The sequence below is a fragment of the Myxocyprinus asiaticus genome, chromosome 11, assembly GCF_019703515.2.
Source record: "Myxocyprinus asiaticus isolate MX2 ecotype Aquarium Trade chromosome 11, UBuf_Myxa_2, whole genome shotgun sequence".
Taxonomy (NCBI): Eukaryota; Metazoa; Chordata; class Actinopteri; order Cypriniformes; family Catostomidae; genus Myxocyprinus; species Myxocyprinus asiaticus.
Window position 1 is genome coordinate 12335488 of NC_059354.1, and position 24889 is coordinate 12360376.

A 24889-nucleotide genomic window follows, 5' to 3' on the forward strand; every position below is an offset into this window, starting at 1 on the left:
ATGGTCATTATGGTCAAACACGTGCTGAGTGACTTCAGCCAGGTCTCCTAAGCACCCAAATTGGCCTGGTTGCTAGGGAGGGTAGAGTCACATGGGTCACATCGGTTCGCTCTCGGTGGGGCGCATGGTGAGTTGTGCGTGGATGGTGAAGTGGATGGTGTGAAGTGTCTCCGCGGTAATGTGCTCAACAAGCCATGTGATAAGATGCATGGGTTGACGGTCTGAGAGCGGGGGCAACTGAGATTTGTCCTCCGCCACCCAGATTGAGCCACTATGCCACCACGAGGACCTAGCACATTGGGAATTGGGTATTCCAAATTGGGGAGAAAAAGGGGAGAAAAAAGGTGACACAATCTGTCTGTAAAGAATTGTTGGAAAAATTACTCATGTCATGCACAAAGTAGATGTCCTAAACAACTTACCAAAACTATAGTTTGCTAATATGAAATCTGTGGAGTGGTTAAAAATGAGTTTTAATTAATTCAACCTAAGTGTATGTAAACTTCTGACTTCAACTGTATATATATATTGTATTAGAAAACGCTATTTCACATTACTGAGCCGAAATATAGTAATAAATAGAGCTGTGCTCAGAATATCGATACGACGATACATCGTCACAAATTCCTGATGATGTGCACATCGATACAGCTGGTTCCGTATCTATTATGCCGCACTTTTGATGGTAGCCAATTATCACGCGTGACACCAATGGGCCATCATTTTAGCAACGTGAGCAGTAGCAGCGCACTAATTTCAAAAATGGATGAGGGGATTTTTCCACCGCCGGCAAAACTAAAATCAAAAATATGGGAGAATTTTGGCTTTTTAACTAAACAGGAGAGTCATGACTCATGCGATATGCATGTATTGCAAAACAAAAGTTATGTACTGCGGTAACACAACAAACCTCCATTTGCATATGTTAAGACACCATCCAGACCAACCAGCCCTGGCTGCAACAGGTAGCAGCACACACTTGTCATCTCAGAAGCAACCAATGCTGCCTGATTCTTTCATCTCGAAACTCCCACCCATGTCTCAGCGTGCTCAAAAGATAACGAATGCATTAATGCGCTTCATATGTCAGGATTTACAGCCACAGAGTGTTGTTGAGAATACGGGCTTCAGACAATTGCTTCAAGAGTGTGAGCCACGCTACACAATAACCACACGTCAGTTCTTAACAGAAATGGCAATTTCCCGGTTGTATGCTCAAGTTAAGTGAGACGTCCTGCTGTCACTCTCTTCAGCTTACAGAGTTTCCATTTCCTGCGATGCGTGGACATCAAGAGTAACTTACGGTAACCAGCAACTACATATCTCCAGAATGTGAACTTGTTTCATACATTCTACAGACTAGAGCAATGTTTGATAATCACACTGGAGCAAACGTGGCAGATTTGCTAAATTTTGTGATGCATGAATGGGGAATAGAAGACAAAGATCCTGTACTGGTGATTGATGATGCATCTTACATGTCAGTAGCTGCAGAGATGGCCAAATTAGTTCACGTGAGGTGCTTTGTGCATTGTTTGAACCTGGCTGCTCAACGGGCTCTGAAGCTACCGACAGTTTCTCGTATTTTCGGAAGAGTTCGGAGCATCACAGCATTATTTAGGAAAAGCACAACTGGCTGCCATGTCCTGAATGAGAAGCAAAAGTTACATGGACTTCCTGAGCATAAGTTGATGACCGATGTCTGCACGAGGTGGAACAGCACCCATGACATGTTGGAGCTATTTAAGAACAACAGCCCACAATTTGTGCTGCTTTACTCTAAACCGAGGCCAAAGATCTGTGGACATTAACAGAAGCAGACATAACCTGTGCTGAAGATGTAATAAATGCCCTGAAGCCACTTAAAGTTGCAACTCACGTAACGTCCGAGAAGAAAACCCCTACGGTTTCTATTATAGCACCTTTGCATGCTCAGCTAAGTCACGGGACTCGAATCGAAACAACCCAGCAGTGATGCGGGACATAAAGATCGCCGTATTTGGAGATCTGGGGAACAGATATGAGAGCGAAATGCCCCTTCTTTACATAGCCTCAGCGCTTGATCCACGCTTCAAAGAACTGCCCTTTTTGAAAGAAGAGAACTGACAGGAGGTCTACTCCAACATGGCAATGGAGGCATCACGGATTTCACTTGCGAGGGTGAGTTAGACTATAAGAAAAGTAATTTAGTTAATGTTAATTATATCAGGTAATGCTAATTAATGTCTTCTCACTTAATCTTATCATAGATTATTTTACACTGCCTATATGTGTTATTCTCTTCCTGTGTATTTATGAATGTGGTCTACAAAATATGGGCTACATGAGTTCTATAAAACTTATTAACTACAATGTCATGTTATGACATGATTATTTCAGAATCCCAACAATGAACCAGAACAAAAGAATGAAGAGACAGATCTGTCCCCACCCTGCAAGAGAATGAATGTGGACTCCTCCTGTGCTCTTGAGGATTTATTTGGAGAATCATTTTCCCCTCCCAAAAAACAACATTCGCCTCTGTCACTGTACAATCAGACAGAGGATGAAGTCAGGAAATACACAGAGACAGAGCATTACCTCTTACTGGGGATCCACTCATCTGGTGGAAGGAGCACCAGTCTGCTTTCCCTTTCCTGTCAAACTTGACAAGACACATCCTCTGCATTTCTGGTTCAAGTGTAGCAGCAGAAAGGGTGTTCTTCACCGCTGGAGATATCATTACAGCTAAGAGGAGGGCTGTTTACCCTGAACATGTTGATCAGCTGCTGTTTCTAAATAAAAATCTGAAAATGCCTTAAACTAGTACATACAAGGATTTCTACATTTAATTTTGTGAAGAACAGAATAAATTAGGTGCACATTCCAACACTTGAAACCAAAATGTTAAATACTAGTTTAAAAATGAGTAGTTTGAGAACACTAAGTTAAGTTGTTATAGTTTTTATTTTTATGGTATAAGTGTTAAGTGCTGTTTAATCCTTAAGCCTTATGTCACACACTTCAGCATTTGAACCAGAATATTTGACACTAGAACTTTGTGTTTTGAATAGCATAATATGTAGAGTGTTCTCTATACTGTTATTCAGTGTACAATAAACAGATGTTACTGTTACTAAATTCTGCTCAAAATAAACTTAATTTAAAATTGACCCGTATTGCGATACGTATCATACCGTGACCTTGGTATCGTGATACGCCCTAGTTATAAACAGCAGCAATTTTATTATTATAAATTGAGATTTCCACATTTTAAGTACAATGTGAAGAATGATGATATTTTGTGATTATACACCACTACTCTTTCAAAAAGTAGCTAATTACTGGAAAAGCTGCCCTATTGTGAAAATTGTTAAGCTGTAGCTATTAGCTGTAGTTAAATTGGAATTGTTGCTACTAGTTAGTTATCCCCTGTATGGTCGCCAGACTGATTTAGAATGGCTCCATTAAGTCAGCCACACGCCCTCTTCCCAAAAACCTGCCCACCAAAGTCATGTAAGCCAGCCCGAAGTCGGCAAACCTGAATGTGCAAAGTGATTGATAGGCAGAGAGTGATTTTGATGAGCTATAACAGTGCAGGCTGCACTCATATCTTTTTTTTTATGTTTACAGAGTCTAGGGATGTCATAGAGACAGGTCTACAGTTTCCTATTTTCATTGATATCTGTCAGGTAGTGGGTACATTTTATGTGTAGTATTTCAAATTTATGAACACATACAGCACCTTTAAATGCCAGAAACACTTTTTTGTTTACATGCTTGAGAATGAGAAACAATTTTTATATAGTGGAGTGACTGCAACTAATTTGAATTATCTTTCCACCTCAAGCAAGTATAATATTTACAAATAATAAATGTATATTAAATGCAATAATTTTATTTACAGTTTGTTTAGGGGAAAAATTATCAGATATACAGTGCATTCAGAAAGTATTCAGACCCCTTAATTTTTTTACTTCTTGTTATGTTGCAGCCTTATGCTAAAATGCTTTAAATTATTTGATTTTTTTTCACATCAATCTTTGCTCCATACCCCATAATAACAAAAACCAGATTTTTGATAACTTTGCAAATTTATTAAAAAGAAAAAAGTTGAAATATCACATTGACATAAGTATTCAGACCCTTTGCTACGACACTTGAAATTTAGCTCAGGTGCATCCTATTTCTCTGGATCATCTTTGAGATATTTCTACACTTTGATTTGAGTACACCTGTGGCAAATTCAATTGACTGGACATGATTTGGAAAAGCACACACCTGTCTATATAAGGTCTCACAGCTGAAAATGCATATCAGAGCAAAAACCAAGCCATAAGGTCAAAGGAACTGCCTACAGAGCTCAGAGACAGGATTGTGTCGAGGCACAGATCTGGGGAAGGCTACAAAAATTTTTTGTCTGCATTGAAGGTTCCCAAGAGCACAGTGGCCTCCATAATTCTTAAATGGAAGAAGTTTGGAACAACCAGGACTCTTCCTAGAGCTGGCTGCCCAGCCAAACTGAGCAATCGGGGGAGAAGAGCCTAGGTAAGAGAGGTGAACCAGAACCCGATGGTCACTCTGGCTGAGCTCCAGAGATCATGTGTGGAGATGGGAGAAACTTGCAGAAGGACAACCATCACTGCAACACTCCACCGATCTGGGCTTTATGAAAGAGTGGCCGACGGAAGATTCTCCTCAGTGCAAGACACATGAAAACCCGCTTGAAATTTGCACAAAAAACAAACAAACAAACAAAAAATCCCCTAAAGGAATATCAGACTGTGAGAAACAAAATTATTTGGTCTGCTAAAATGAAGAACTGTTTGGCCTCAGTTCCAAGCGTCATGTATGGAGGAAACCAGGCACCGCTCATACAATCCCAAGCGGTGAAGCATGGTGGTGGTAGCATCATGCTGTGGGGGTGTTTTTCAGTGTCAGGGAATGGGGGACTGGTCATGGTTGAAGGAAAGCTGAACACAGCAAAATACAGAGATATCCTTAATGAAAACCTGGCCCAGAGCACTCAGGACCTCAGACTGGGCTGAAGGTTAATCTTACAACAGGACAATGACCCTAAGCACACAGCCAAGACAATGCAAAAGGGGCTTAGGGACATCTCTGTGAATTAATCCAATCCAGCATCTCTGTAACTGCTGATCTACTGGGATTTTCACACACAACAGTCTCTAGAATTTACTCAGAATCTACGGTAACTCAGATAACTGCTCTGTACAATTGTGGTGAGAAGAATATAATCTCAGAATGCTATTCTGAGATGCAGGTTGGTGCCGTTTTGGTGGCACAAGGGGGACCTACACAATATTAAGCAGGTGGTTTTAATGTTGTGGCTGATCGGTGTATATATGGGTGTTATTTCGGGCACTTTCATGTCTCAGGGTTTGATTTTTATATATAAAAAAATAATAATCAATTTGATTAAACATTTTAATGTATGATTAAAACTGAATTGGAAACTTTTTACCAGGCCTTAATCTTTTTTTTGTGGTACTTTTCAAATGCTTTTTATGGAAAGATTTTATTGTTTTAGCCCTGTCCCTCACTCAAACTTTCAATATTAAACATGAATATCCATTATAAAAAGTTAGTGTACTTGTTAACCAGGTTGACAAAAGTGTCAGTGAAGAGCATGCTTGAGATGAAATACACAACCGGTCAAAAGTTTTGAAACACTTACTCATTCTTTATTATAATTTTTTTTTTCTTCACATTTTAGAATAATAGTAAAGTCATTAAAACTATGGAATAACATAAATGGAACTATGGGATTTATGTTGTGGCTAAACAAAATCTAAAATAAATCAAAACTGTGTTATATTTTAGCATCTTCAAAGTAGTCACCCTTTGCCTAGATTTCACCCTGGGATGCTTTTTAAACAGTATTGAAGGAGTTCCCATCTATGTTGATATAAGTAATATACTTATTGGCTGCTTTTCTTTATTATTTGTTCCAAGTCATCAATTTCAAAAACGTTTTTTTTTTTTTTTTAATTAAATTTTAGTTTTATAATGAAATAAATTAATATGGTGACACAATTATATTTTTGTCTACAAAACTCATTTCAAACATTTAAGCATACGCCTTCAGATCAAAAGATTTTTAAGATCATGGGAAACATTTAGGTCAAGTGTTTCAAAACTTTTGACCGGTAGTGTATGTTTGAAGAAAACAGAAAAATCAAGGTAAATATCTCTTGTGAGCAGAATATTTTTTTATTAGGCATCATTTCCAGTCAAGCTGTAATTTTGTCACATTACACAAAAAGTGTAAAAATATACATTCTTACTAGCTACTTTGAAAAAATATTATATATTGTGAAAATCACTGCACAGATATTTCCACCAGCATACTTCAGGTGGTTTTTGTCTTGGCTGAGAGCTTCAGCCCTGTTTTGCATCTGACAATATACATGTTGTTACTCAGTATGTCCAGACGTTACCAGAGAGACCCAACAGATCATATGGACATCCCCAAGGTAGATGCTGTGTTTGTGTGAACAGGAGACATGATTGCTGCAATACTGCTGGCATGGACATACCACCACCCAAATGATCTGAAGATTAAAAAAATTATATTCATATGGCCCCAATAAGTATTTTGACACTTACAAATGTATGTGTCACATATTCCCTGTTTTTGTGTTGATTTATGTTGAAATTCTTGTTTAGTTCCTGTTTCCTGTTAGTTTGTAGTCCTTTTGTAGTTTCATTTTATGATTGGTTTTCCCCTGATTGTTTTCCCCAGGTGTTCCTCATTTCCGTGTTTGCCCATGTGTATTTAGGCCCTTGTTTCCCATGGTTTTTTGTCAGTCTTCACATGTGTTGTCATGTTCTGTGCTTGGTTTCCCATGTTTTAGTTTCATTCTATTCTGAGTTACTTTGTTTATTTTTGGTTTCCACTAAAAGCTGCATTTAGATCCTCATTCCATGTCTGCCTCGTTACAGAAAGACTGACCATCCAAAATGGATCTAGCAGCGTGCTTTGTCCAGTTGAGCCGAGCAAACATACCAATTAGAGAATACTCTCGTCTGTTTAGCACCGTTGCCAGATACACGGGATTTACCGATTCCCACTAGAAGTCCTTGTATCAGATCGGTCTCCTAGCTCACAAGTGGAGGGAATTGCCAGAGACCGGTGATTACACGTGGGAGGAATATGTGGAGTTAATTTTAGAGACATTCACTTCAGAGGAACCTCCTCTCTCAACCCCGGTTCCAGTTTCCGAGTCTTCCATACCTCAGCCTGTCCAATGTCATGTCTCAGCCTGCTCCACAGCTACGCCTCCCACGGCCCTTGTTTCCAAGTTAAATTATCCACCCCTTACGTCAGTGCGTAGGGTCATGAAGACCCTTCCTCACAGCTTGTCAGTACCCACACCTGCCACGGCCACCGAGCCTACGCCCACGCCTGCCACGGCCAACGAGCTAGAAGCCTCGTCCATCCCAGAGCCTGCGTTGTCAACTTCGGCCATCCGGAGGAGGAGGAGAAGAAAAGTTTCTGTTCCCAAGTCTCTTCCCGTGTACACGACCACAGAGGTCATTCCTGAGTCTCCGTCCACGACCAAAGAGGTCGTTCCCGAGTCTCTTCTCATGTTCGCGACCACTGAGGTTGTTTCCCATTCATCCAGGACTCTTTGTCTCGAGCCCGCCGTGGCTCCGCCCCCAGAGCCTATTTCCTCCAGTGGCTCTGCCCCCAGAGACTATTTCCTCCAGCGGCTCCGCCGCCTGACCCTGTCTCGGCCCTGCGGCCGCCTCCCAGGCCTCCTGACCCTGTCTCGGCCCTGCGGCCACCTCCCAGGCCTCCTGACCCTGTCTCGGCCCTGCAGCCGCCTCCCAGGCCTCCTGACCCTGTCTCAGTCCTGTGGCCGCCTCCCAGGACTCCTGACCCAGTCCCCACCTTGAGGTCATCTCCTTGGTCTCCTGGCTGTCCGCCTGATCTGCTCTGGTCTCCTTGATCTCCTGGCCGTCCGCCTGATCTACCCTGGTCTCCTGGCCATCTGCCTGATCTACCCTGGTCTCCTGGCTGTCCGCCTGATCTGCCCTGGTCTCCTGGCCGTCCGCCTGATCTGCCCTGGTCTCCTGGTCATCCACCTGATCTGCCCTGGTCTCCTGGCCGTCCGTCTGATCTGCTGTGGTCTCCCTGGTCTCCTGGCCGTCCTCCTGATCTGCCCTGGTCTCCTGGCCATCCGCCTGATCTGCTGTGGTCTCCCTGGTCTCCTGGCCGTCCGCCTGATCTGCCCTGGTCTCCTGGCCGTCCGCCTGATCTGCCGTGGTCTCCCTGGTCTCCTGGCCGTCCGCCTGATCTGCTCTGGTCTCCTTGGCCTCCTGGCCATCCGCCTGATCTGCTCTGGTCTCCCTGGCCTCCTGGCCGTCCGCCTGATCTGCTCTGATCTACTTGGTCCTCCAAGTCTGCAGCGTCGCTCTGGCTCTCCATCCCTCCAGCTCCGCCTTGGTTTCAAACCTCCCTGACGTTAATTAAATACAGAATTTGCATTCATCAACCATTTTAGCTATAGAGATGAACTCTTTTCCCCTTTCAGAAACTGTCTATCCTGGATAAGGAGCGTGCAAAAGCCCTTTACATGCAGAAGGGTGTGTTGGACAACAAGCAGACCATTTGGGCCACACCTTCAGATATAAGCCTGGCCAATACACCTCAGGATTACATTGGTGGATTTGTAGGTGGCGCTCCCAATGTTTTCAACCTCCAACAGCGGGAGAGAGAAAGCACAGAGCTACTGTTTGTAGACGGACCGAACAGCTCAGATGCTGGTAAAAGTGACCAGGAGTTGGGAGTAGCTGATTTCTGCTGTCATTCCTCTGGCAAAGATTCCCTACCAAGTGAGGACAGTGTGAAGGATCCTGACTCCGATGAGACCGGCTCCAGCAGAGCATGAACAACTGCAACACACATTGTAAAAATAGAAAGCTATTGGATTTCCAAAGTGTCGATGCGATTAGTATGAGAGCATGGGTATTTCAAATTATGCAAAGATATTGGACATTGTGGACCTCCTTGAACTGCCTGTTTACCCCTTGTGCCCCCCTGAACTACCTGTTTTCCCCCACACTCCATGGACAATTTGTTTTTGTTTTTTGAAGCATCTGGAATTCACTCCTTAAAAGGGTGGCTCTGTCACATATTCCCCGTTTTTGTGTTGACTTATGTTGAAATTCTTGTTTAGTTCCTGTTTCCTGTTAGTTTGAAGTCCTTTTGTAGTTTCATTTTATGGTTGGTTTTCCCCTGATTGTTTTCCCTAAGTGTTCCTCATTTCCTTGTTTGCCCATATGTATTTAAGCCCTTGTTTCCCATGGTTTCTTTGTCAGTCTTCTCATGTGTTGTCATGTTCTGTGCTTAGTTTCCCGTGTTTTAGTTTCATTCTATTCTGAGTTACTTTGTTTATTTTTGGTTTCCATTAAAAGCTGCATTTAGATCTTCATTCCACATCTGCCTTGTTACTGTATGAATGTACATTTTTCAAGCCAAGTGGCATTTATTTAAAAAGATAAAGATAGCACAATCACACTTTTCAAGTGAAATTTAAATGATAAAAAATTAGATATATTGACAAAAAGACAAAATGGTTGAACATGTCCAGAGTTCATGTAATGAACTATGTCTGTGTTCACAGACATCATACATCCACTAAAAATGACCCTGGAACCAGTTGTTAAAATTGAAAAATGCTTTGACAAAAGGTTTAGCATAATTTGTTATTTAATGCAATTAAATTCATTAAATGTGGTTTAAGTGTCTAGATAATATTTGGGGGCAACTGAACAAATGAAATGTCCAAAATTATAGCTCCTTTTCTGCTGGTTATGTTGAATTATAACCAAGAGCCCTTTGTGTTGCTGACAGACTGCCTGTAAAAAGACTGTTTCAGTCATGCATCATGTCATTAAGAGAACTATGACTTCTGCTAATGTTAAGAGCTTATTTAAGAGACCTGATACTGAAAAGTGTCTGTATTGTACAGCATGTGTGATGTATCTTGATGATATATTGCTAATGTTGTGACCTTAATAATAAGTGGCATTAAAAATATAAACAACATGTTTTCTATTGTATAAAATGAGCTACAAGTATGTTAAAAAAAAAAAAAAAAAAAATATTATTAACTTCAAACATACAGTATGAAAGGAATAGTTAATGAAAATTCTGTCATCAGTATTCAATGTTGTTCTAATCCTATATTTCAATCTTGCATGGGACACAATAGGAGATGTGAGGCATATTGACAGCCTCAGAAACCATTCACTTTCATTGTATGGAAAAAAAGACATTGAAAGTGAATAGTGACTGATTTTATCAGACCACTTAACATCATCTTTCATGCTCTACGGAAGTTAGGAACAACACGAGGGTAAGAGAATGGTGACAGAATTGTCATTTTTGGAGAACTATCCCTTTAATGGTAATGCTAAATGATATCCAGTATACGAGTTGAAATGAACACATTTCTGTTTTGGTGTTGATTAAGGGGTACTTGAGCCTTACTCTAGAAACACTGTTCAAGAGTACCTATAATGTAATTCATATTGTAACTCATACTCCCTGTCAGAGGTGGCAGGTCCCAATCAAAAGCCCAGTCCTGCTCAACTGGAGTTGCAGATGGTCCAGAGTAAAGTCGATATTGAAGATCCTGCCATAGATTCGGATGCTGTTGTATTGTAGTACTTGTGCTCTGTTCTGTTATAGACAATATTACTTTCATAAATATAACAAGAAGATGACCTCAGAGGTTGTAATTGTGCTGTAAATGCCTAATGGCACCACTATTATCGCACTAATTGTTCGATAACAATAATGTGCTTAGAAAATAAACAGTTTTTTGGTATACAGTGTTTATAGTGCAGGTGATCAAAACACTAACTAGCATTATGTCATTAACTGTTATGTTTGCATTCCAGCCATATCGAACAAGACAATCCATCCATAATTCTTAAATTTTACTATGATTATGCATGTGTCTATCTGAATTAAACTTTAATAATGATTTTTTATTCACATTAAGAAAAATGTATTATAAGTGTTGTGTTGTCTCACACTTGATGTGATTAGTCTAATTTATGCTCAAACGTTTGATTCATTGTAGTCCTATCATTTCACAGTCAGGCCAAATTTGAGAAAATGTATATTAAAACAATAAAATGGTGAACACGCTTCTATACCAAGTGTCAAACTTAAACGCTGCTCTGATGTGGTACAAACAAAAAAAGATTAAACTGAGTATTGATGGATAGTGCCTCACTTTAAAACACACACACAGAAAAAAAAAAAAACACCCAAAAGTATCATAAAAGATTTCTTCACATGTATCGAGTCTTCTGAAGGCTTACACTGTCACTTTATATAATGAAAGCTCTGTCATTTACTCGCACATCAAATCATTGATCAACTCATTTACAGTATAGGGTGCTTCTCATTTCTCAAATTATGCATTCTTGGTTCCTCGCTCCACCGTTCCCTCAATTATCTAATTGCAGCGCGAGTATGGAGGACAGACATTTAGGGAGACCGACTTGATTTGTTTAATTCACAGCATGTCATGGCAGTGGGCAGTTGCTGTTGGACTTGTTTGGCAGGCTACATTGGCTGTGATTCTCAGATTGGTGGATCTTGCTTTTCTGGATCATGGGTAGTGTAATTCTTCACCAGGATTTCTGCTTTTAAATTACTTTTAAACAATGGACATCAAATAACGCAGACTGGTGGCTTCAACGTAAGCATATACCATCGATAAACAACCTCCGAGCCCAGTAATTCTGTCTTTAAAGGTTTATACGTTTTGTTACAAATAAATAAGCCTATGGAGAACATTTATGGGATTTTAACCTTTAGAACCAGAGCACTCTGTTGTACTAAAATCAGCACTTGTGACATTTCTTTTAAATATATCCTTTTGTGTTCTGCATAAACAAAGCCATATGGGTTTGGAACATCATAAGAGAGAGTAAATAATGACAGAGCTTTCATTTTGGGTGAACTGTCCTTCACAATCACAACATGTGCTAATGCACTCTGTGAGGGTTGATAAAATACATTTAAACATTTCTGCTTGAGTAGATATGTCCACGGGTGGACCCATAGGCTACACCACTTATTGTTTTTTTTGTTTTGTTTTTTTGCTCTTTTCAAACTGACTGTTTAAAGTATAAACAGTTGACTATAAACATGCTGGGTTGCACTGTTTACGAATGGACTAAGAGCATTAACAGTCCAGACAGGTGGAACTGAACTTGGCTTCAAAAAACCTTCAGTTAGAACAGTGTACAGTGTTGTTCACTCTTTATTACAGCATTGTTAAGACTAAGCCATTAACAGAATGACATTACATTTAATAACATTTAGCTGGTTTATCATGAAAATATGTTAAAAAGAACAAAGGTAAAGAATATTTAAACTACTAAAACAACACTTCAAATGTATCTAATTTTGGAGAGTGAAGGGGAGAACGATCTGAAGCTGGCAACATTGCGTCAATATTTATTTTGTTAAAATCTGATGAGTTTATGAAAAAGAGTATGGAAAATAAATTACTCTGAAGAGTGCAAGCTGTTTTCTGCTTCCTTAATTTCTTTTTAACTGACTGAGAATGTCACACTCATCCAAAACAAATAAAACATCAATGGAGAAATTTTACCTGCGTTGTTTCCCAAAAGACTCATAAAACAAATGATGTACAAATCAAACACAATGAGGAAGGAAATGTACAAAAAGGTAGGTTGCTACAACAATAACTCTATTGTTTTAAAACAGTCCCTAGACAACTGAGTAAATATAATACAAGACTAAGGCACAAATTCGTTACAGGAGGTCCAGTGTTTGTGTACTACTGTATGCATCTGGCGAATACTTTACATTCAAGCTCATTACATGTTCAGCAGTTCGTGTGTTCCCTGGGAATCGAACCAATGGCCTTGTTGTATCTAGTGCTACGCTCACCAGATGAGTTACAGCAACATATATTTGCACTGTCCTGCATATGGCAAAAATGGCAAGGGAAACTACATGGGCCTTCTTCATAAAAAACATGCAGATTACAACCATTCTTGTGTAGATGATCACATTCAATTTAATGCAACAATTTATGCAAGAATGGATTTCTAAAAAATTTACTCAAATTTGCTTTTTCACGACCTTGATTTGAATTCTTAGTTTCATGTGTGTTAAGTGGTTGTTTGAGATGCAATCTTTGAAAAATCTCTAACGGCACTTCATACTGTAAGAATGACAAGATACTTGAGACACCATTTGGGTGCCACACAGGCAACTCCAAACACCGTTTTGGTTCTTGGGGAAAAATGTAGTCATAAATAATTATTTTCAATTTACTAACGTCATCATTTTACAAAGCATGCAGAAATGCTGTTTTCGGTGGTGGAAAACATCGTTCTAGTATGGATGAGAGGCATAAACGTAGTAAGTTAATGTGTTTTTAAGCAAAAACGTATTAGTTTGGATGGGCCTAAGTTCCTTAAAGAACTCTAAAGAACTCTAAGGACATTAAATTTATCCTTCAGTAACCCCATCATAAACACTGTGTCTTTACCAGACATGACGCGACGCTGCAACACATGATAAGAAGTATCTTTTCCGTGTTGGTGCTGTAAGCGATTTTAGCTGTTCTGGAACTTCCACTAGACTTGCCGTTGTATTAGTCATGCCCCTTTTCAAAACCCTGCACTCCAAAGACACGTGTACACACACACAGACACACCAGAGGTCGGCTGATATATTGGATTTACAGATTAATCAGGGCAGACAGTTGCATCAGCGAAAGTTCAAAATGTGAAACGTTCTAGTAAAATGTTATAATTCATATTTCAATTTTCCTAAGCATATTTAAATACCATGTACTTCAGATTTCTAAGTAAAAGTTACTGTATTAACTGAGGTGTTTGTTTAATTTACTCACTTTAGTCATTATTGACAAAATGATGTAGATTTTACTTAATTTTATACATTTAAATATTAAGTAAATCTTACTCGTCATTTTTTCAGTGCGTGACATTTCATGGCACCTATTTCAGTGATATCGGACAGGTAAAAGGGACATTTTCTGCATGTCATTTAATAAAAAAAGTTTTAAAAACAGTTTTTCTCCTCACCAGCCGCAAGCGCGACAAAGGAACATGACATTCTGTCAATTGCTTGGTTTCCATTTCTCCAACATTGCGGCAAGTAACCCTGATGCATCCCTGTCCAACTCTCGTTGGTCAAAAATCCTTCTCATAACAGTACATTAAAACTGCCGTCTCACTAGCTGGTACAAAACAACTAGATTTTGTCCAAGTGTCACACCCACTGACTGTTTTTCTGAGATCTCGCTCTCTTCAGTCTATCACACACACACAAACACACGTGTGTTTATCCCTTCGGGATTGCCGTAGAAAGTGTACAGAATGTCCACACGCAGCTTCAGTAAGAAAAGGATTCACGTACAGTATAATGAACAGACTGTTCCACCTGACTCTTCTTATTTCAAATTTTATTAAAGTTCCTTGAGTACATAAATAAGCTATGTAAGGCTCCTTTAAAGGAAGTCTGGAAGAACACAAACAGAAAGTTTGGGGCAAGTGAAGAGCCCCAGATGGTGCCTCAAATATCGTCATTTTTACGGGTGGTGGTTCGATTTCTTTGCAGGGAGCTCTTCTAATTAGGAAAGCTATGCATTAGCACATGCACACACATTTGACATAAACGAAAGAAATAAAAGGTCTTCTAGCACCATTTTATCCCAAGTCTTTATAGCAGCAATCTCTCAACCTCCCAAAATTAAGTTGTGCTTTTAGTACAGAAGAAAGCGACACAGAATAAAAATAGGACCCACATTATGTTAGGTGGCCTTAACTACTATGTAATTAACCATTTGATACAATGTATTTATTATGTACATACATGTTGTTGCATTGTAATTACATTTAAAGTACTTGCATTTAATTACATTTGTAGTTACATTTAACTTGACCCCTAACCCAACCCTTACTCCTAAACCTACCCGTACCTCAACCTCAGTAACAGCAAATGTGGCATTTTGCAGAACAACATGTATTTACACAGTAAATACAAAGTATTGTATGCATTTAATGTTATTACATAGTAATTAAAGCCACCTAATATAAAGTGTGACCAAAAAATAACAATGAAATGGTGTATCAACCCATGTATCTGCTTAAATTTGAACGCTTTATGGTTATCAGGTGTTTGTGGAACATTTCCTTAGCTGATCAGATGAACTATCAAAAAATGTGGCTGAGCCTTTTATGCAAATATGCTGAATTTAGTTCCAGCATTATTTTTTGTAATAAAAGCTGCACTTTGAATGTTTTTTTGGTTACAATTTACAAAACATAATTATTGAGTGAGTACATAAAAAAAAATCCATGTAAGTGTACAAAAAAGATTTTTTTTTAGAGCTGTTGGGTTGGATTTGTCAGGAAATTACACCTCATAGCCAGCACACCAGGTCGACACGTAACCTCCCCCAACATAGTTATGAGTGTCGAACGGCCCTTTGGGGACAAGTCGACTACCCAAAGATAGAGACAGGCTTAACCCAGTCGTGGCCTCTTTTCCCCTTCTCTTTTCCACTCCCTAAAAAAGAAGGGGGATTATCCGACTGGGCCGCTAGGTCTAGTCGGGGGATGTCCCTTCCAAGGGGAAGACACAGCGGAGACCACACCTCGCCTTAAGAGAGGGGGGTATATTTAAATGGAAGGATATGTCACATGGTCTTTCCAACCATGTGGAGAACCTTCAAGGTAGATCCTGCCCAATGGGGGAGGAGTTACTACAAACATGGAGACTGGGGCAGAGGGGCTCTGCCCAAGGAAGACGCTGTTTGCCAACAGGGAAACGAATTAGCAGAAGATACATATCGCATGGGGTTAGCCTTACAGGGAACCGCCACATGCGGAGCACCTACCCCAGAACAGGACTCTTAGTTAGCGCGTGTACTGGGCCGGCAGCGAATCTCTCCGAAAACTCGACCGCGCCGTGGCAGGGTCAGTCGCCGAGCACAGTTCCTGCATCAAATCTGGGGCTGAACTACCCTCGTGCAGTTCTTTCAACGCCTTGGCTTGGTGGACCTGCAGGAGAGCCATGGCGTGCAGGGCAGAGGCGGCTTGTCCGGCAGCGCTGTAGGCTTTAGCCGTCAGGGATGACGTGAGCCTACAGGGCTTGGACGGGAGCTTAGGGCGTCCGTGCCAGGTGGCGGTGCTCTGCGGGCATAGGTGCACCGTGAGCACCTTATCCACCGGGGGAATCACCATATAGCCCCTGGCCGCCCCGCCATCGAGGGTAGTGAGAGCGGGGGAACTGCGGAATAGGGGCCGGGCAGTAAAAGGTGCCTCCCACGACTTCGTCAGCTCCTTGTGCACTTCCGGGAAGAATAGCACTGGAGCGGGGCGTGGCTGCTTTGAGCGGCGCTGCGAGCCCAGGAACCAATCATCAAGCCACGAGGAGGGTTCCGCTCTAACCCGACGCTCGCAGCCGCCCAGGAAAGCATGTCCGTCATTTCGGCATCGGCCTGTGACTGGGCAATCTTCCCCGAAGGGGGAAGCCCAGCTGAGGCTTCTGCGTCTGACTGGACAAGCCCGCTCTCTGATGCTGCGCTCAAGAGCTCATCTTCTTCGCGGGCTCCGAACAAGAAGCCAGACTCACCGTGAGACGAGCCAGCGAACTCATCCGGGCCTGATTGGGGCAGACGAGCGTGCTGGGGAATGGGAGGTCCGCGGGGGGAATAACACACAATCGGAAAGGCATCTTTAAAAGACGTTCCGTGTGTGCCGCTCTTTTAGAGAAATATATACTCTTTTAGAGGAGGAAAAGCTCTTTCAGAAAATATACTCTCTTGTTTTTCTGCCGAAGCGCCCAGGGGCGTTCTCTGCAGTGCACCAGTGCAGAGGAGGGAGAAGCCGCTGAAATGCGCCGTCAGATCCAGCAGCGGTGAATGAACAGTAGTATTCAGCTCAATGAGCATGACGTTTGGCTCCGAAGAGAAAATCTGAATGAGTGGTTGCATACCAGCTCCTTTTATACCCGTATGTCTAGGGGAGTGGCACGCAAATACCACTCGCCAATTTTCATTGGCCTTTTATCAAAGACCAGAGGTGTCTTGGGCTCCCAGGAGTGACTCCTAGTGTCACTACATCGACACAACATCGAGTGAGTGACAGATAAGGAACTGGTTTCTTCTCAGGCATTGTTTTACAATCTTAACATGATCTTTTTTCAGACAAAAGTATCTAAGCAGGAGGCTACTGTATTTTTCAGAAGGGACTTTCCAGGCTTGGAGTGTAATATGACCTTACTGAACTCCTTTGTTGGATTACGTTAAGTGTTAAAGAGAAATAATACAAAACGAATAACAACCCCATCACAGTCTAAGAAGCTGGACTGTGATCGCAAAAGCCAGAATATGCCCGTTGGTGGCTGACAGCTGTTTTGTTGATTCCGTCACTGAAATGGCATCCTATCTTATGGCAACACCGAAAATACCTTTCTGGGATACCGCTTTATTCCCTATGTCAGACAAAATCAGTCACAAATGTCTGTCAGTAGACACCGAACTTGCCGTATGCCCTGACCATTTTGCTCACCCGTGCAGCTCCTCTGAGCCCACAGAGGTCAGATATGGGGGGCAGATATTGGGTGCTTTCCATAAAAGCGACCCCAGGGTAAAACGTCTTGATCTTCATGCATACGCACTGAGGGCAATCTGATTTTATGAGCAATGCTTCAGCAAGGGAAAGCCCTTTGCATTCATTGCGATTTTCATACCAGTCTGAAAGAAGGTTGTGAGTCAAATAAGACTCCAAATTCCAAAACAAATAAAGAGGGAGGCAAACAATTTACCTCAGGAAAGAAAGCAATCAAAACTGAGGAAACAAGAGAGTAAAATGTGTGTACAACTCCAACATCTCCTGATAAACTCAAAACACAGGCTTCATCCTCTTCCATTTCACTGTTTTATTATTGTGTTTAATGCGCTTGCCTGATTATAGAGCAAACAAAAATTATATGCCAGTCACTGCACACCATGGCAAAGAATAATATTTTCTCTGGCCCTCTGATAACATGCAGAGATGACGAAGCAAAGTTGAGTCTACTTGTGGAGTAACAAGATGTATTTACAACCCTGGAGATGGCAAGTTTGAATAAAATGGTGCTAGGCTATGGTTATATAGTTTATAGAAAGTTACGCTCATATGGGGTGGAACTTAAATGCCATTTTCAACAGTTCAAACCACTGACCATACAAAATCTTTGGTCTAACTCTACATTTTAAAAATCACTTTAAATAGTATTTCAAAACCACAAATAATTGTGCTTTGGATCAGGTTTGTAAAGATGTTTACAACAAATAAACGAAACAATGATTTGAGATGGATATGAAAAAAAAAAAATTGGATTCTTGCTACCTGTCTGAACAAAGACTAAGGGCTAAATGGGCCATGATTATCAACCAAACCTTCCTCTCACTGATAAATCACACCAGTGAAGTCATTACTGATATTTAGCGAGGGTACCTTGGCATCAGCTGAACCTGCCGAAGGAAAGTGGGAGGAGCAACAAAAGAACAGGAAGAGCACAGACACAATGACACCTGGGTTAAAGGCATACATACTTGGATATAAAAAGCAAATAAACAAAACAAACAAACAGACAGACAAAAAATAGTTACTGAATACAACAGTTGCTAGGACCAAATCCTTATAGATCACTGACCTGACCATCACCTTGCCTCCTCTTGCATTTCTTGAAGTTCTTCACTCTATAGGCACAGTTTAGGCAAATTTAACACATATGACAACAAATAAAAATACAAAAATATACAATTATGATATGAAATGATCTGATATGTAAACATCCATACATTCTGGTATAACAAACACACCTGTGCTTCTCCTGGATTCAGGGAATCTGTAGGTACTTGAATACTATCCGGAAGCATTTCTCGAATCCTATTCTGAATCATATCCCTACAATTAAGATAATTTTAAAGTGGCTGTAGTCCTTTTAACTTTCATGGTAACACCATGTCCTAACCAGGCATGATGCAATAAAGCAACAAGCATTAGCCAAAAAGCAAAAAATCTTTTCCATGATCTTAGTTCTTATCCTAATCAGCCACGACCATGAAGAGCAACAGGAAATTTTAATGGTCTTGGTTTCTATTTCTGCGGCTGTGTGCTCGGTAGCCACGCCCACTGTGAAATCTCATTGGTCCAAAATCCTGCTCTTCATAACTACATTAAATATCAAATATCTTCTTGTCTGTCTGAGACAAATTGCTTATCACTCAAAACTTGTCATATCATGCCTGGTTAGGACGCAGTGTAATACTGAATGGCAATATTACATTGCATGTTACACTTTGTTTACATTATTTAATGCATGACACAAGCAAATTCACTAGAGGTGTAACGGTTCAAATTTCTCATGGTTCGGATTGTATCATGGTTTTAGGGTCATGGTTTGGGTCCGTTTAAGTATTTGTTACCGAAAAAAAATTAATTAATTTTTTAATTGTATCAAAACTCTGATTTCTACCAAGAAAACAATGGTGACAGCAGACTACACAATATTACTATAGTAAAACCACAGTTACTGTATGGCTACTAGAAAAAAAGAAGAGTGTAACTGCACAACTCCAAAAAAAAAAATGTTTTCCATAACTTGCACCTCTGTATCTAAAGTGTGCGTTTACTTAATTGTCACTTTATCCTATATGGCTACTACAGTATTACTGCATAAAACCATAGTTAATTATATTAAAACCATGATTTCTGCTAAGAAAACGATAAGGTTATGACTGTAACCATGGTTCCCTGAAACGAGGGAATGAATGCTGCATCATAGCTGACGCTGTGGGTTATCCCCACAGGAGTGCCAATCTCTGAAACTCTTTAAAATCTCGCCAATTTTAATTGGCAGATAGAACTTTGTGCTCCACCTCCTTCGCACGCGTAGCGGGCATATATAAAGGCGGTGCATATGTTATCTCTTCAGAATATTCGACTGAAGGGTGCAAGCGATGCTCGACCCTTGTAGCGAAGAGTCAGTAACCTGGCCAGTTTACGCAGCATTCAATCCCTCATTTCAGGGAACAAAGGTTACAGTCGTAACCTTATCGTTCCCTTTCAATTCAGTCATGAATGTATGTATACTATCACGCTGTGCTACTGATTAACACATGTAACAATGCCTACTAGCCAATGGGGTAGCAAAAAGCACCAAAGAGTCTCCTCTTCACATAGCAATAAGAATGGGAGAAGCTGAATGATGAATGGATGGATATAAATGGCGATGACGCTAACCGGTTTGGGTAGCGCAGTCATCGCAAGATGAATTAAATTACTTCCATGTGTGAGTATGTATAAATAAGGAACTAAACAAATGGGTAGTGAGAACTTATATAAAGTGACCGCTAACTGCGGGTTATGGGATGACCATGTTTAACTAAGATGGTAGTAAGCAGCAGTATACATAGTTTAACTCTCCTTCTCAGTAAGCACCTGGGAAGAGAGAGAGGAGACATCCAGGTTGTAAAATCTGGCGAAAGTGCTAAGTGAAGCCCAACTTTTAGCTAGACAGATGTCTTCAAGGGAAACACCATTAGACAATGCCCATGAAGATGCCATGTCTCTAGTGGAGTGAGATTTCACTCCAATAGGGCACTGTATGCCTTTTGAGTCGTATGCGAGCGCAATGGCATCCGCTATCCAATGTGAAAGCCTTTGTTTGGAGAGCCAACCCTTTAAAGCGGCCTGTGACGCAGACAAGGAGCTGATCCGAAAGCCTCATTTGCCTCGTGCAATCGATATATGCATGCAGTGCTCTTACGGGACACAGTGTATGTAGCCTCTCCGCTTTATCCGAAGCAAACAGAGTGGGGGAGACAGCCTGAAGGGTAATAACCTGTGCCCTGAAGGGAGTGTTCAAAACTTTCAGCACTTAGCCTTTCCTGGGTTAAAGGATGGCTTTTGATAAGCCTGGTCCAAACTCTAAGCAGGAGTCGTTGACCGACAGCGCTTGAAGGTCCCTGACACGCATTCAAGAGCTCTATTAATTCTGGGATCCATGGGCAGTTGGGCCAATAGTACCGCTTCCTCATCCTCCCAAATTTTGCACAATACTTGAAGTGGACGGGAGGGAATGCATACTTGCATACCGCTGGCCATTTGTGCGTCAAGGCCCAGCAGGGCATGAGTCAGGGCATACCACAGGTGACAGTGTGTTGTCCCCGGTGATGCAAATAAATGTATTTTGGCTTCCCCGAAATGATCCCATATCATCAGAAATGTATGAGGATGAAGTCTCCATTCTCCTTTTATAATGCCCTGTCGTGAAAGCAAATCTGCACCGCAGTTCAGGTGACCTGGAATGTGTGTTGCACGTATCGATAGGAGATGTTTCTCACACCAAAGGAGAAGCTGGCACACCATGTTCATCAATGGTCATGATCGAACTCCTCCTTGGCGATTTATGTAAGCCACGACCGCCATGTTGTCAGTTCTGATCAGAACATGAAACCCCTGGACGGCTGGTCGGAAAGTCATTAATGCAAGAAATACAGCGAGTAGTTCCAGACAATTTATGTGCCAGGTCGCTTGAGCACCTGTCCAAAGGCTGGGCGCCCATTGCACAGGGCTCCCCAGCCCATGTTCAACGCATCTGTTGTGACCACTTTGCATCTGGACACTTGAGTGTGTCACTCCTGTTTGATATTATGTGGCAGTTTTCCAAATGATTAACGTGGCTAGACAGCGGCGTGTCACCAAAAGACGTAAGTGGCCATGCCATCATGAATGATGGGATACCTTCAATCTGAGCCAGCACTGAAGTGGTGTCACCTGTAGTAGTGTCAACGGGGTGACCGCTGTTGCAGAGGTCATGAGGCCCAGGGCCGTTAAAAAAGTTACAAAGGAAACGTTTTTCCCAGTTTCAAAATGTTCAAACACCGGTGAATGGAATGAACACATTCTTCCGACAGGCGCACCGTCATAGATACTGAGCTGAGATTCATGCCCAAGAATGAAATCTTATGGCTGGGCGTTAACATGCTCTTTGACCACTTGACTTTTCAAATGTGCAAGTAACAGGTCTCTGTGTTTGCAAGCTTGCTCTACTGACTGTGCTAAGAGCAACCAGTCGTTGAGATAATTCATAACATGAACGGCACTCAGCCTCAGCGGAGCGAGCGCTGCATCAACACATTTCGTGAATGTGTAAGGAGCCAGGGATAAGCCGAAAGGCAGGACTTTGAACTGGTAAGCAGTCCCCTCGAAGGCGAATCTCAAGTATGGCCTGTGATAAGGGGCGATGTGTACATGAAAGTAAGCGTCTTTCGGGTCGATCAATACAAACCAGTCCATAGGACGAACGTGAGAGAATTTGTTTATGAATAATCATTTTGAACGGAAACATTGCGAGTGCTTGGTTAAAGCTTATCAGATCCAAAATAGGGCGCAATCCTCTGTCCTTTATGGTGACTAGAAAATAGTGGCAGTAGAATCCGCTGTGTGCATCATCCGCTGATACCATCTCTATTGCATCTTTTGCGAGCAGATTTAATTTTGCTACGTGGAGAAACAGCGCGCCCCGCAACATTATGGTGGAGGAAATAACACCGTTGAAGTGAAGGGGCCGCCTCGTGAACTCTAACTCACACCCATGCATCCGCATAATGAGCCAAATGACACAGGAGCCTCTCTGTATTTGGCTGCGTGACTGAAGCTCTTCGGGGACTCGACTGGATGATCTGGGTCCTCTTGAATGAACATGTCCATGGGCTCTGGTCCCCACTTCATGCCAATGACATTAGGAACACTGCTCCGGTTTGGCGGGAAGCCTCCCGCTGGTACGAGGGCACCTCGGGACCGTGATCTTGCGCTTGGGCCAGGGGTGTTGGGACCTCACCGGGGGCTCCATCTCCTTTTTCGCAGTGGCAGTGCAGCAGGCGCACTGAATTTATAGGAGCATTGACCCGAGGAGGAGTGCGAGTGAGTCAAAGGCACTACAGAGCCCCCCGCCTCGGCAGGAGGTGCTTATAGGCTTGCTTCTGCGCCACCTGAAACCTTTTGGTGAAAGAGCTAATGTTGTCACCGAACAGGCCCTATTGAGACACCGGGCATCTAACAGCATGGCTTTGTCCCTGTCACACATCTCTGACAAATTAAGCCAGAGATGATGCTCAGCGGACACCAGGCTACCCATGGATCTGCCGATGGCTTGGCTGGTGAACTTGGTGTGCAATGCCGAGTCAACCTGACCAACTGACGTGTAGACCTTTTCCAGTAGAGTGTATGTCATTCTACAGGGCCTAGACGGGTGAGCAGGCCTGGATTTCCATGCTGGGGTCGAGGAGGGGCACAGGATGGCTGCTACCACCTCTTCAACCAGAGGAATCGACGTATATCCCCGTTCCTCAGTGCAGTCCAGTGTCGTGAAGGCTGCCGAGACGAGCGTTCACGCTGAGAATGGCGAATGCCACATCTTCGTGAGCTCTTCATGTAACACTGGTGGAAGAACAGTTAACAGTTAATAGGACAGCTTCTCTCTGTAGAAAGTTGGCCCACGTGAAACACAGGTGGAGCATGTCCATCGACAGTGCCATACAGGTCCGTTAGCGGAGGTTATTACTGTGCCTGTCTATTTGGTGCATTATTTTCTTCGCCAAACTATATGATCCAGATGCGTCATTAAACTTGAGATGAACCGTGGTACAAATGCTCACGAATCGTGGGTGGCAAACCGTACGGTTAGTTTTTTTTTTTTTACAGAGAACCGTTACACCACTAAAATTCACAAAAACTTCACTAAACAGACTCACCACAGCCCCGTTCTCAATATGTATACAACAACAATGCCAAGAACAGCAGAGCAGATGACAAAACCAAACAGACTCCAACAGATAATGCTGGATTCTATGAAGATGGGAAACAAGTGGAAAGCTTTCAAGTTCACACATCTACAATGTTGATGTTACTCTGAAAATGCTGATAAAGAGGATTGAGATTCATGTAAAACAAGAAAATCTGGTTAACATTTTCTGTTTTATTAGGTAAGGTTTTTAAAGGTCTTTTTTCGGTCATTTTGGTCTGTCATGCACACTTTGCAAAATTTTAAGTTGTTTATACAGCATGTATACTACTACTTATAGGCAAGGTTGATTATTCACCCAATATAATCTTACCTGAGATTATTGGCATCGACAATAACGTGCCGGTTTGGCCTATTTAAAGTAATGGTATTTCCAAAATCTACCAACAGTTTTACAAAAGAATAATGCTTTTTTTTTTTTGGTTGCAATTTTTTTTATTATTATTGAGTAAATGATGTAGTAAAAAAAAGTGTTTGTTTAAAGCAGAAGTGTGCAGTTTCTGCACCACTAAATGGAATAAAAACGACTGATGATTTTAAAGAGGTTTCCCCAAACACTTCCTCCATTTGCCACTGGCTGGAGATAGTCCTGCCCCAAAAGTCAATGTTGCTATGTCAGGTTGTTCAAAGTAACAGAGGAATTTTATAGCACCACAGATCCAGTGTTTACACTTGTCAGGGAAATCTTATAGTTGACTCTGCATATGAAGCTGGGCTAGGGGAAAGTATTTTTAAAAATGCCACACTTCAGTTTTAGAATCAGTACCTTTGTGTGCATCTCTTTTCTTTCATTAAATTGTATTACTTACTTTTTACTTATCTAAACACACTCTACAAATCGTATTAGCAATATTAGCCATTTGAAAAGGAATTTTGTCAACCGCATTAATGGATCGGTTGGATATATACAGTTTATAATGTAAATATTTTATATTGAATTTAGCACAGAAAACAAATATCATACAAGAGTACAAAACCTTTTTCAAAGGATGGCAG

At 41.6% G+C, this 24889-nt stretch overlaps 1 protein-coding gene across 4 annotated transcripts in view; it reads right to left on the reverse strand.

Annotated features, from left to right (window-relative positions):
* The window catches only part of LOC127447827 (poliovirus receptor homolog), a 62980-nt gene that overhangs the window by 20278 nt on the left and 17813 nt on the right, over nt 1-24889 (reverse strand). Inside the window, exons 6-9 of one of the 4 annotated variants that reach the window (XM_051709914.1) lie at nt 23844-23937; nt 18906-18990; nt 18737-18782; nt 18538-18554 (exon numbers count right to left, since the gene is read on the reverse strand). The exons of 2 other annotated variants lie outside the window; for them this stretch is intronic. In XM_051709914.1, the coding sequence (XP_051565874.1) occupies nt 18744-18782; nt 18906-18990; nt 23844-23937 (218 nt within the window). In that variant the 3' untranslated portion in view covers nt 18538-18554; nt 18737-18743. Of the gene's footprint in view, nt 1-12275; nt 18555-18736; nt 18783-18905; nt 18991-23843; nt 23938-24889 lie in introns of those variants that run through there. One more of the 4 variants, XM_051709913.1, reaches the window with a different exon arrangement.